Below are 13,390 nucleotides of genomic sequence, written 5' to 3'. Positions count from 1 at the left end.
TCTTTGTTAAAAGGGAGGTGAGTATCAATGGCATAATGACATCACCTTGAGATTTTCTTCTCAATGATATCAGGAGTAAAAGAGAAATGATAAAAGCAGGACTTTCTTGGCATATGGTGGTGACAGATATTGAAGGTTGACTCGTGCAATTTCCGTTTCTAATTCCTGTCTTCCTTTCTGCCTGGCTCTGCTTTATAAGCTGTAAAAGAACCAGACTTCCCAGTCTCCTTTGCAGTTAGCGGGGGCTATATGACCCAGTGCTGGTCTGTGAGACATAAGGAGAAGTCCCCCAGTCCCCTGTTTCTCTTCCTCCTTTTTTTCTGTTTTGAATGTGGACATGACATCTGGAGTTATAGCAGCCTTTTTGTGACCATGAGGTGGCAAGCATAAGGATGAAAGCCCATTTCTAAGTCTGGCAGAGCAGAAAGAAAGAAAACAATGGCAAGCTGCTGCCCCAGACCTACGTACTTCCTCACTTCTTGCTATGTGAGGAAAATCTATTCAAGCATTAATCGAGGTTTCTCTTACGATTCACTAAACAGAATATTAATTGACCCAGTGTTTTTTAATTCCATGTGTGTGGCACCTAAAATCAGCCTGATGCCCCTGGTGGCATGTGTTTCATGCTTTTCGAGAACCTTGTATAAGAGAGTTTGTTAGTTTGTTAGGGCTGCCATGGCAAAGCACCACTGGGTAGCTTAAACAGCAGAAGTTGGGTTTTCTTACAGTTTGGGAGACTAGCACTTCAAAATCAAGGTGTTGGCAGGTGTTTTAAAGTTCAAGGTCAAGGTGTTCTTTTGAGGTCTCTCTCTTTGGCTTGCAGATAGCCACTATCTCACTGTGTCCTCACAGGCTCTTTTCCTCTGTGCTGTCTGTGTCCTAATCTCTTATTATAAGGACACCAATTACATCAGATCAGGGTCCCGCCCTGATGGCTCCATTTGAGCTTAATCACCTCTCCAAGACCCTATCTCCAAATTGTCACGTTTTGAGGTACTGGGGGTTAGGGCTTCAGCATATGAATTTTGGAAGGACACAATTCAGCCCATAACAGAGACTAATAGTTTGTTTTTTAAATAGAAACTATTTTTCCTTCCCTGCAATCTTGCAGACACAAGCTAGCATGGCTCATGGATGTTCAGAGTCCACAGGCAGCATAGGAGCCTACAGATGAGAGGAAAGAGTCCTGGATCGGGGGTCAGGAGGTCTGGGCTCTACACACCGATTGTCCTCTTGCTGGCATAGTCCCTCTGAACCTCTGTGTCTTCATCCGTAAATATATATGACTATTACATGTAATAATGTATATGGAAGTAGCTAGCCCATGTTAAGGATATTTCATCAAATCTGAAATGCCGTCAATTAAAAGATGCCCCATGATGTTCTACGTACCCAGATTGGCAAAATCGTGCCACGAGAGCTTTTAAAATTAGAGATTCAGGAGCTCCACCCCAAACTTGCTGAATTTGCATCTCCTGGGATAAAGCTTACGGAATGGTATTTTTTTAAATCGCCCATATTATTCCGATCATGTGACATTCAGGCTCCAAAGCAATGGCTTTCCGCGTCGTCAATGTGTTGTATAGCCCCAAATTTAATTCTAAGGCGCCATCTTTGGGGCTATTTATCAGTTTGTTAGATATTCTATAGGAAGCCTGGATTTCTGGCTTTGCCAACAAAATCCCATTGCCCAGATACTTTACATTTCCTAACACATTCATGGGATTCCAGAAAGTCCCGGCTCAGGAGTTACATATAATAAATACTTCGGTAGGACATGTAAACCAAGCCCGGTTCTAGGGGTAGGAATGCTGTAACACCCACTCTCTGAGTACTATATTCCTGACCCCTGTCCCTGACTGTAACCTGGGGGTATTGAGCCCGCATCTGTCATTCTACATTTTACGATTCTAAGTGACATACTGTTAGTCCGTTGTGTGCCTATGCTAACCTTTCTGTCAAACTTTTCAAAAAACTAGTTGAGTCTTTTTAAAAGTGGTTTTTCTGAATACCTATGATTGAATCCTGAGCCACGTCATGCTGCTATGACCACGGATAAAGCAAGTCTCAAGATGAGAGGGACGCTCTGGACTCCAGTTTCCTCACAGGTGATGAGAGCAGTCGGCCCACCTGGCTGCCTTCACGGCGGGAGAATTCCCCAGTTCCCGCGCCCACATTCCTATGTGCTCCATCACCTCAACGGGGTCCCATTCCCCTCATTGTGCGTCAGAGCAGGCGGATGGCCATCCTGTCCCTCCCTCCGAGAGAGGAGATGACCCGCCCAAGGTCCCATACAAGTTCGCTGACTGACACTGAGCCTCCTCCCAGACCAATGTCCCTTGCATTCCTCCGACTTCCCATGATCTATTTCATGATACTTCAGAGAGTCTTTATCAAAAGGTCAGACAATATCACCAATGTCTTCTAGTCCAATGGGAAACTGCCCTCTCACCCAGATCGTTCCCTGAGCCATATAGTTCCTGTTTTCATGCAGTTTCCATCTGAGCCTTGGCTGGCTCCCAGGGAAGCACATATCCGATCTGCTGTATATTGGCAGAACTTTGGCTTAGAACGTATTTCAAATGCCTCCCATTGAACATTGGCAGCCTTGAAAAAATATGGCCAGGAAATTATTCTGGGAAGCTCGATTGCTCTATGACACTTTACAAGGAGAAGCTGATGGCTTTCCCTCGCAGGCTCTTCCCTCTGTGCCGAGAACAAATGACTGCATGTTCCTGTATGTGCCCTAAATGAGGAGAGGGCCGGCTCTGCTGCCGCATGAAGAGAGGGCACGTCTGTAACGGGCCGAGCCCGCTGCTCAGCGCGCTGTGCTTTGAGCCAAGTTCTTTCTCCTTCAGTTTGGAAACCCTTGGGTATTCCAAGAGAAATGGAGTCCATGTGTTTCTGATTCGTTTACACTTAAGTCATTAAAATGTTGTTTTGTGAGAGTTATTCGATGTCTGAGGAGCCTGTGAGGCTTCTTAATGGGACTTAAAAATTTTTTTTTAACTCTGCCTGAAACAGAAAGCAACATTTTGCTGAAACAGTGCCTAAGTTCAAACGTATTCTCTCATCTCATATATTTGCACCCACATTATCGACCACAGCCTCTTACTAATGCCAGGCCTGGCAAGACTGACATTCGAAAGTGTTAAAATAGAGAAATTGCAGAGAAAATGGAGCGGGAGAATTCCAGCGAGATTCAAACCAGTGTTCCCCCAAATGCGCCAGGCGGCGGTACAGAGCGTGGCGAGTGCACGCATTTGCCACCTTGGTTAGACTGGGGGGGGGGTTCTCTTGGGTACACCACGGCGCAGCTAACACAGCACTTTCGAAGGCATAATCTCCTTGAAGCAACCGTCATAGCAACCCTCATTTCCCAGATGCGAAGCAGGATCAGAGATGCTAAATATTGAACCCAAAGTGCACAGTTGGCTTAGGCAGAAAGGAAAGATTACAGCTACTCTGACTCCGAATCTAATGCTTTTTTCGGAATGCCTCAAGTTGAGTTTCCCCACGAATGTTGTATTTGAAATACCAAATGCACTAGAATATATTAGGGAGAAGCAGTACCATAGAATGGGTAGGATCTCAGGTTCTTCCCCTATCGCTTTCTAACTGTGTGACCTTGGGTACGTTACTTAACCTCTCTGGGCAGTTTCCTCATCTGTAAAATGGGGTAATCCTACTACCCAACTATACAAGATATAAAGATGATTGAAGGGAACATGTTACTAGAACAGTTCCTGACACCTAGCGCTCAATAAATGTTAACTGTTGGTGGTAGTAGCAGTAAGGAGTAAAAGAAGCTGGATAATCTTGGCAAGGTGTAGAAACTCTCTGAGCCTCAGTTTTCTCATTTGTAAAATGAGTACAACAGTGTGACCCTTACAAGTTTGTGGGAGCCCTTGAGATGATGCTCATGTTAAGCCCTGTGCCTAGCTCAGAAAAGGTTCTCCGTAAAATCTATTTTTCACACCCAGACCTCTCCCTCCCCATTCAGTATCGGTTGTCGTTGTTGGGGGGAGGAACTGTCTTATTGTTCAGCTCGGCTTAAATCTGGTGTTGCATTTCTCCACAATCTCAGGGTGTAGACATATATACAGACCTAGGCCTCTCTATTCCCTTGAGGTGCGGGCTTTCCTGCTGTGATGGACCCTCACTGGGCTGGACTGGTTGCACACGGGGAATTGGTAAACAGAACAAGTATTGCTTTTAAGTAGAGAAGAACCACTAGCCAACTGCAGGACTTAGGGCTCCCTTACATTCCTGGCCAACGGCTCTGTTCACAGGAAATCTGTCACTGTCTGCAGGCTGCCTGAGGCTTGGGGATTTGGACCTTTTTTCTTTCCTAGTGCAGATGTCAGGGTTGCCTTCGTAGTTGGTTGCTTCTGCTTCACTGGTGTCTTTTTGCCAGTGTCCTGAAGAAGAGCAGAAAACTATAGCCATCTGGCAAGGGAGTCGGAAGACAAATTAGACTTTGTCCCTCTCCACCCTCCACACACACACACACACACACACACACACACTCAATCCAGCCACTCACATTCACTCACACACTCACTCATACACATTCACTCACTCACATTCACACGCACTCACTCATACACGTTCAGTCACATACATTCACACATACTCACTCATACATGTTCACTTTCACACATACTCATACACGTTCAACACACTCATACACAGTCACATACATTCACACACACTCACTCATACACATTCAGTCACATACATTCACACACACTCGTACACATTCAGTCACATACATTCACACACACTCATACATGTTCACTTTCACACACACTCATACACATTCAATACACTTATAGTCACACACTCAATACAGTCACACACACATCCACACACTTATTCATACACATTCACACACACACACTCATACACATTCACTCACTCACATTCACACACACTCACTCATACACGTTCACTTTCACAGTCACTCATACACATTCACACACTTATACATAGTTACACACACACTCAGTACAGTCACACACACATTCACACACTACCTCATACACATTCACACACACATACACACACATACTCACACACTCACACAAACACATTCTCACACACAGACAGATACAAATACCTTTTCGAGCCTCTCAGTTTTCTCTCAAGAGCTGGAGCCAGCCACACAGGATAAAGGAAGGAACTGGAGGAGCAGATCTTTTCAGGAAGAAGACAGATTCTGTTCTGTCAGGTTCCTCTGAGTGTGTGTAAGAGCGAGTCAGAGGAGGGGGGAGAGAGGAGGGAGAGAGAGAGGCAGAGAGGAGAGAGAAGAGGGAGGGAGGGAGAGAGAGAGAGAGGAAGAGGCAGAGGGAGAGAGGGGGAGAGGGGATCTGTTGCAGGCAGGGGAAGGCGTGACCTGAATGAAGAATGCCAGCCAATTCCAGAGACACGCAGGGACCTCAGAACAAAGATAAGGCATCGCTGACACCACACCGGGGACAAGCTCACAGGAAAGTCAGGCCGAGGGGACCAAAGCCAGGCAGCCAGGAGCACCCCAGGCAGGAAAATGAGGTGAGTGCCAGGGCGGGAGTGGGCATGGGGGCCCTTTGGAGAACCAGGTGTCAAGTAGCGCGGGATGGTTTGACCTTGTCTCCAGGCAGCCTCACCTGCGTGTCCTGCCGGCCTTGCAGGGGGTTCTCAGCAATCCCTGGGGCTTCGAGAAAGGAGATGTGGGCTGGGCGCTGCCCTGGGACTGCGGAGACACGCAGCTCCAAACGGGAGACTTTGTGCAAATCCTGCCCTGCGCTGCCGAGGCTCAGTTTCTCCCTCTGCCAGCGTAGGGTGCTGTGTGCGGCGAATGCGACTTTCCTCCTGTTGCCCACAAGGCTGATTTTTTGTTTTCCTCCTCTGCGAAGAGCATTGGTTTATCTCTTCCACCACTTTGTGAGTTAGGTATGTGTTTGTGTGTTTATTTGTTCCGACCGGAAAAGAAACCAGCTTCCCACAGCTCAGCTCTGCGGTTTCTGAAACCTTCAGAAGTTTGCCAGTTAAAACCTCAATTTAGAAAACGAAAAACCTGTCCCCATTTTACAGTTCCCTATAAATTTCTGCATTTCTCACTGAAATCAGAGGCAGCTGGTGGCATGAATCAGGCTATGAATTGTACCGAATGGCTCTTAAAGGGATACCACAAATTAAAAAAAAAAGAAGAGCCTTTGGCGTTCTAAATCCAGGACTTTAAATTCTAGTTGTTTTTAAACTCTTCAACTTTTCCTACTCTTCAGCCTATACTTAGAGTTACTTGATCTTTTTTTTTAAACCAGGCATTCCTTCTAAGTTTTCCTCCGCAAGTCTCAAAACACAACCACTATAATTATTTTTACTATTTATAAGTGTTAATGCTGTTAAAAATACCAAAAAAAAAAAAAAGAAGAAGAAGAAGGTAAAGGAAAAACACCCCGCAGATGTGTTAAATCCCTCAGCACCTCTTCTTCTCATTGATTTTCTTAATTGGAAAAGGGTTTCTATTTGTTTCTCTCTCTGCAAAGTCACCTAGCAACTTTTCTGGGTCTGGGGCCAATGGGGGGCTTCAGATTCTGTTAACTCTTTGAGCTCAGATTACCTGTGGTTCAGAGAAATAATCAGGTCTCTAAGGTTAATTTGATCTGTTCTTTTAAAATCCATTGTAACATTAAGCCTGCCATCTAACTTCATTTTCCTTTCTCCTGAAAGAGATAGGATTTATGTCCATCTACATGGGCAGTTCAACTGATCTGTGGAGAGCAGAATCCTACCCTACCACCCCATGCCCCAGCCAGACCAGCATACAGGCTGATTAACAGCTCTGTATCTTTGTGTTCACTCTCCCTTAGCACAGAACAGCTCTCCCCCCTCATTTTCCACCTAAAGGCCCCCATTGTTCAAGCCACAGCTCAAACACCATCTCCCCTTCCCTGGCCAACATCCCCAGAATGAGCGTCCTCTCTTTTGTGCTATTCCTGTTCTTGGGGGCTACATCTCTCTTCATCTTCATAATATTTCTCTGTTCAAATGTCTGTCTTCTTTTCCAAGCCTGAATGCTCCTGAAGTATACGATCTGTGTCTTGTTCATCTGGGTATGCCTAGCACCTAGCATCATGTCTGTTTCCTATTAGGCGTTCAATAAACATCAGCTGAATAGAATTCAGTTGACTAGCAAACCGATCGGTGGAGAAGGGCTCCACAGAAGTCCCCAAAAGGTCTTGCCTCCTAGGGACACAGCACTTCAGAGTTTGCTAAGTACTTTTATAGGCCTCTCTCGTCTAGTCTTTAGATTTTAGATGAAGTAAGGATTTACAGAGAAGTGAGGATAAAGGCAGTTAAGCAACTTGCCCAAAGCCACACGGATGATCTAGAAAAGGCTCTGACTCAAACTTGAGTCTTTGGACTCCGAGTCCAGGATTTTTTCTACTACATTCCAGCAGACTCTACAGCCAAGTGTATTATCCTATATCAGTAGCTCTCGATTCCAGCCATGCATTAGGGTAGTCTGTGATGCTTTCAAAAGTGCCCATGACTAGACCTCACTCCAGACCAATTAAACTAGAATGTGTTGGAGAGGGGCTTTGTTATTAGTATCTTTTTTTTTTAATTTCCACATAAAGCCTTGAGTTTTTTAATTATTTTTCACAGGATTAATTGCTTTGGCCAAATGCCTAGACATGATACGGGCATGGACCCAGCGGCTTCCTCTGTTAGCTTTTGCTATTCCCTTCTTCTGTTGAAGCTAATTCACCATATGGTGTTGGGCATGACAAGTCACTACTTGGGGTATCCTTTTCATCATGTGTCAAATAAGGGCATTGTCCAAGGCATCTTATACAGCCGCTTTCAACTCTGCTACTCACAAACAGTCTTGGTGTCCCGTAGGTTGTAGGGAGGGGAGGGAACGAAGAGGATACAAAGTACTACTTCTTCCACAATCATTGACACATGGGGGCATTTTGTGTGCTCCCCATAGCCTGCTCCAGCAGGGGGCCTAGCCAGTCCCAGCTTTATATATTGTTTGACATGTCAAGCAAATGTAGCGAAACTTTTTGATTAGTTCGAGAATAGGTAGCCGGTGTCAGGAACTGCACAGCCGGTGCCTGGAGTAGAGAAGGCAAAAAAACATCCAGAGAGTGATGGGAAACAAAAGCCGCCACTTCCGTCCTTCCATTGGCAGCCCCTAAAGCAAGCAAGCCTATGCTCAGGCCCATTATGAGCAAGGAGATATTTGTTTCATATGTTTGAAACTGTTTGGCGATGCAAACAAAATAGAACAGAAAGCTTCCTCCCACACTGGCCCATTAACCTACCACATATGGGCCTTTGGGGCTGAACAGGGCCGTCGGCAGCCAGCCCTGGACAGGACCAGCATTAGGAGGCTCAGAGTCTCCTCCATGTGGTCTGGAAAAAGCAGGCACAGGGAAAGTTGACCTTTCAGCCTTGCATAATCTGGGTGTCGCTATTGCAGTGAAGTCCCGCTCGGGAGCCAAAGTTCTTTCCTAACCTCTGCTTTTTGGGAAGCAGCATGATGGAGTAATTATAACTAATGTTTGCTGAGGGCTGGACAGTTAACAAAGGACTTTCCGATCCTCCTTGACTCTGATAGCAGCCCTATGGCGAGTCCTTATTATCACCGCTTGCTGGACGAGGACACTGAGGCTTTACGCGGCTTCCCCAAGAGGGGTCAGATAAATGAAGTCGAAGGCTGGACTTGAAATTAGCTCTTCTGACCCAAGGCTGAGGCTCTCCCCTCCCCAGGCAGAACCGAACCAGAACTCCCAGGCCTGGCAACATCCGTACCTTTCATTGCTTGAAATTGGGGCTGCCTGGGGCCTGAAAGATCAGGTTTCTAGATACTGCTTTCCCGGGAGTTCACTGGCGAGCTTAGACCTATGCCTTCCCTTCTCTCTGCCTTGGAGGCCCTCCCTCCAAGATTGGTTTTAAAAAAATATTGACCCTGGCAATTGGATTAAAACATTTTGTTTCCTCAGTGGAAATCTCACATGTTACTATTGTAGGGACATTGGAAAGAATTTAAATGACTGTATTATTTTCTTTTTTTTGATAAAACAGTACAAGGTCCTTCTTGACAAATAACGAACATCGTCTATAAACAAAAATTAAACTTAAACATTCATATTCCCACTTCAGAGATAACCACTCTCAATACACTGGTGATAGCCTTCTAGGCCTTTTTGCAGCTAACTATTACCTGACATGTAAACACCATATGAGACAGCTAGATAATCTACGTTTACAGTTACCTTGTGTTACATATTCAAAAATTCATGTCTATGCATATATGCACATAAATGCATCTGTGCGCTGGGGAGGGAGAGTTAGGGAGAAACAACTTCCTGGTTAGCAAAGTATAACCATTACAGTATTCCCTGTTTATCCAGGGAGGATAGGTTCCGAGACCCTCAGAGGACCCCTGAAACTGCAGATAGCAGGGAGCCCTATAGACACAATGTATTTCCTATACATACATACCTATGATCGAGTTTAACTTATTAATTAGGAGTTTAAAAATAGTGACTAATAATAAAATAGAAAATGTAACAATATACTGCAATAAAATTATGTGAATGGGATCTCTTTCAAAACATCTTTTTTTAAAACATTTTTAAATTGGAATTTAATTAATTAACATATAATGTATTATTGGTTTCAGAGCTACAGGCCTGTGATTCATCAGTCTTATATAATGCCTAGTGCTCATTACAACACATACCCTCCCCAATGTCCATCACCCAGTTATCCCCTCCCCACACTCCCCTCCCCTCCAGCAACCCTCAGTTTGTTTCCTATGATTAAGAGTCTCTTATGGTTTGTCTCCCTCTTTGGTTTCATCTTGTTTCATTTTCTCCTCTCTTCCCCTATGATCCTCTATTTTGTTTCTTAAATTCCACATATCAGTGAGATCATATGATAATTGTCTTTCTCTGATTGACTTATTTCACTTAGCATAATACCCTCTAGTTCCATCCACGTCATTGCAAATGTCAAGATTCCATTTTCTGATGGCTGCATATATTCCATTGTATATACACCACATCTTTATCCATTCATCTGTCGGTGGACATCTAGGCTCTTTCCATAGTTTGGCTATTGTGGACATTGTTGCTATAAACATTGGGGTGCAGGTGCCCCTTTGAATCAATACATTTGTATCTTTGGGGTAAATACCCAGTAGTGCAATTGCTGGGTCGTAGGGTAGATCTATTTTCAACTCTTTGAGGAACCTCCATACTGTTTGCCAGAGTGGCTGCACCAGCTTGCATTCCCACCAACAGTGTAGGAGGGTTCCCCTTCTCCACATTCTCGCCAACATCTGTGTTTCCGGACTTGTTAATTTTAGCCATTCTGACTGGTGTGAGGTGGTATCTAACTGTGGTTTTGATTTGTATTTCCCTGATGCCCAGTGATGTGGAGCACTTTTTCATGTGTCTGTTGGCCATTTAGGTGTCTTCTTTGCAGAAATGTCTGTTCATATCTTCTGACCATTTCTTGATTGAATTATTTGTTCTTTGGGTGTTGAGTATGAGAAGTTCTTTATAGATTTTGGATATTAGCCCTTTATCTGACATGTCATTTGCAAATATCTTCTCCCAATCTCTTGGTTGTCTTTTGATTTTATTGACTGTTTCCTTTGCTGTGCAAAAGCTTTTTATCTTGATGAAGTCCCAATAGTTCATTTTTGCCTTTGTTTCCCTTGCCTTTGGAGACGTGTCTAGCAAGAAGTTGCTGTGGCTGAGGTCAAAGAGGTTGCTGCCTGTGTTCTCCACTAGGATTTTGATGGATTCCTGTCTCACATTTAGGTCTTTCATCCCTTTTGAGTCTATTTTTGTGTGTGGTGTAAGGAAATGGTCCAGTTTCATTCTTCTGCATGTGGCTGTCCAATTTTCCCAACATCATTTGTGGAAGAGACTATCTTTTCCACGGGATGTTCTTTCCTGCTTTGTCAAAGATTATTTGACCACAGAGTTGAGAGTCTATTTCTGCATTTTTTATTCTGTTCCACTGATCTATGTGTTTGTTTTTGTGCCAGTGCCATACTGTCTTGATGATTACAGCTTTGTAATAGAGCTTGAATTCTGGACATGTGATGCCACCAGTTTTGGTTTTCTTTTTCAACATTCCTTTGGCTATTCGGGGTCTTTTCTGCTTCTGTACAAATTTTAGTAATATTTGTTCTAGTTCTGTGAAAAAAGTTGACAGTATTTTGGTAGGGATTGCATTAACTGTGTAGATTGCTCTAGGTAGCATAGACATTTTAACAATATTTGTTCTTCCAGTCCGTGAGCATGGAACATTTTTCCATTTCTTTGTGTCTTCCTCAATTTCTTTCAAGAGTGTTCTATAGTTTTCTGAGTACAGATCCTTTGCCTCTTTGGTTAGGTTTATTCCTAGGTGTCTTATGGTTTTCAGTGCAATTGTAAATGGGATCCACTCCTTAATTTTTCTTTCTTCTGTCTCATTGTTAGTGTATGGGAATGCAACCGATTTCTGTGCATTGATTTTATCTTTCAAAATATCTTAATTGTACTGCACTCACCCTTCTTCTGATGATTCTAAGAAGATAAAATGCCTATGTGATGAGATGAAGTGAGGGGAGTGACATAAGCACTGTGATGTGGCATTAGGCTTTTACTGACCTTTGGACAATATGTCAGAAGGAGGATCGTCTTGCTTCTGGATGGGAGCTGACCATGGGTAACTGAAACCACAGAAAAGGAAACAGTGCATAAAGGGGAGCAACTGTAATATGAGGATGCTGGTGTAATTTCCCCGCATGGACTTAGGCTATATAAGGCTGTGGCACCACTTTCTTTTATTCATTCATTCATTCATTCATTCATCTATTCATTTCATTCATTCATCATCTATTATATACCAGGCTGTATACTAGGTCCTTTATATACATCATTTCTAATGCTCATGTGAGTCTTATAATTAGAAATTATAATTCCCATTTGACATATGAGGAAACTGGGCCTCAGAGAGACTATTATCCAAGATTTCACAGCCAGGAAGTAGAAGAATGGGGATTTGTACCCAAATACATCTAACTTCAGGGGCTATGTCTAAAGCAATGCAATGTGAGACAAGCAGAATGGAAGCACATACAGGGAGCTGTAGAATCTGGAGGTTAAAGGGTACTCCATAGCCTAGCAAGCTTTGAGCTGGATGGTGGAGGATAAATAAGGCAGCCAGATGAAGAATGGGTAGGGTATGTGCGAGGGGACCAAGGCATGGATCATAGCATACTTTCCGAATGATATGCCAGGGCATAGCTGGCACTGAGATGAGGCTGCACAGGCAGATCAGCACTAGATCAAAAAGGGCTCATCTGCCATCCTGGGAGCAGATGCTTTATCCTGCAGGCACAGTGAAGCAGCATGGTCACATGCGTGTTTTAGAAAATCAACTTTGGCAGAAAAGTGCTGAGTGCTATAAAGTGGAGGACAGGGAGATTACTTAGGATGCAATAGCAATAGGCCAGATAAGAATGTTTAAATTAATAGACTGGAGAGAAGCAGATGGATTTCCAAAACATAAGAAGCAGAATAAATAGGATTTAGGGAAGATGTTGATGAGCCAGGTTTGCGGTGTTTGAGTTCAAGGTCGTTGGGTCTTGCAGGAGGAGCTATGTATTAGATGCCCAATGTGGTGCATATTGACCCTTAGGGTTCTGACTAGCCTTGGACATTCTGACTCATTATTGCACCACTTTGGGTGTGTTCCGTTAAGTTTTATTGAGTTTTCCTTGCCCCTTCCTTATGCAATTCTTTTAACAATCCATTATCTCTGATGCCTACAGCTGGAAATAAATTGTAGGTTTCTGATCCTTTTAAAAGAATACTTACCAAGACGGGGGGAAAAAACTTGTTTTGCTTATTCTTTCTTGATTCAAAACTTTGCATACCTTGACTGATTTTGTTAAATCTGTTTAAGGTAATGCAAGATCCCATCATTGAGTGTAAGTCTCATCCCAGCATTACCATGTCACTATTACTTACTTTTTACAAAACTGAACCAAGAGTTTTTGATTCTTAAATGAAGCTGAGTTGAAGAAAGGACATCAACTTTTACCTAATTATGAAATTTACATTCTCAACAGTAAAATAATGTTTCAGAGTCCCAAACTGGGAACTGTCTAGGACAGTTGAATACTTACTAAATCTTCAGAAGAGCACAGCTAGAAGAAACCACGGAAATCATGGAGTCACCATCTCCCTGTAGAATAGACTGTGTAAGCAAGATCCCAGGTAGGGAAAAGTAAGTACAGAAGATAAGTGGCAGAGATATGCTGATAGCTTGGTCTCCTAGCTGCTTAGTTAAGGGGTGAGGACCTGTGTCCATGAATGTAAGTAGATCC

The 13,390-nt window shown here is 43.6% G+C and overlaps 1 protein-coding gene across 4 annotated transcripts in view; it reads left to right on the top strand.

Moving 5' to 3' along the window:
- The first annotated feature begins 5,344 nt into the window (after positions 1–5,344).
- The window catches only part of MASP1 (MBL associated serine protease 1), a 63,880-nt gene continuing 55,834 nt past the window's right edge, over positions 5,345–13,390 (top strand). For 3 of the 4 annotated variants that reach the window (XM_045811235.2, XM_045811234.2, XM_045811236.2), the window contains exon 1: positions 5,418–5,553. In XM_045811235.2, coding sequence (XP_045667191.1) covers positions 5,549–5,553 — 5 coding nt within the window. In that variant the 5' untranslated portion in view covers positions 5,418–5,548. Of the gene's footprint in view, positions 5,554–13,390 lie in introns of all 4 variants that reach the window. The other variant, XM_087861484.1, reaches the window with a different exon arrangement.

This window comes from Ursus americanus, chromosome 4, assembly GCF_024610735.1.
Source record: "Ursus americanus isolate L20-20 chromosome 4, mUrsAme1.1.p, whole genome shotgun sequence".
Lineage (NCBI taxonomy): Eukaryota > Metazoa > Chordata > Mammalia > Carnivora > Ursidae > Ursus > Ursus americanus.
Note: the sequence above shows the minus strand (reverse complement) of the source record. Positions and strands in the feature narration are given on the sequence as shown.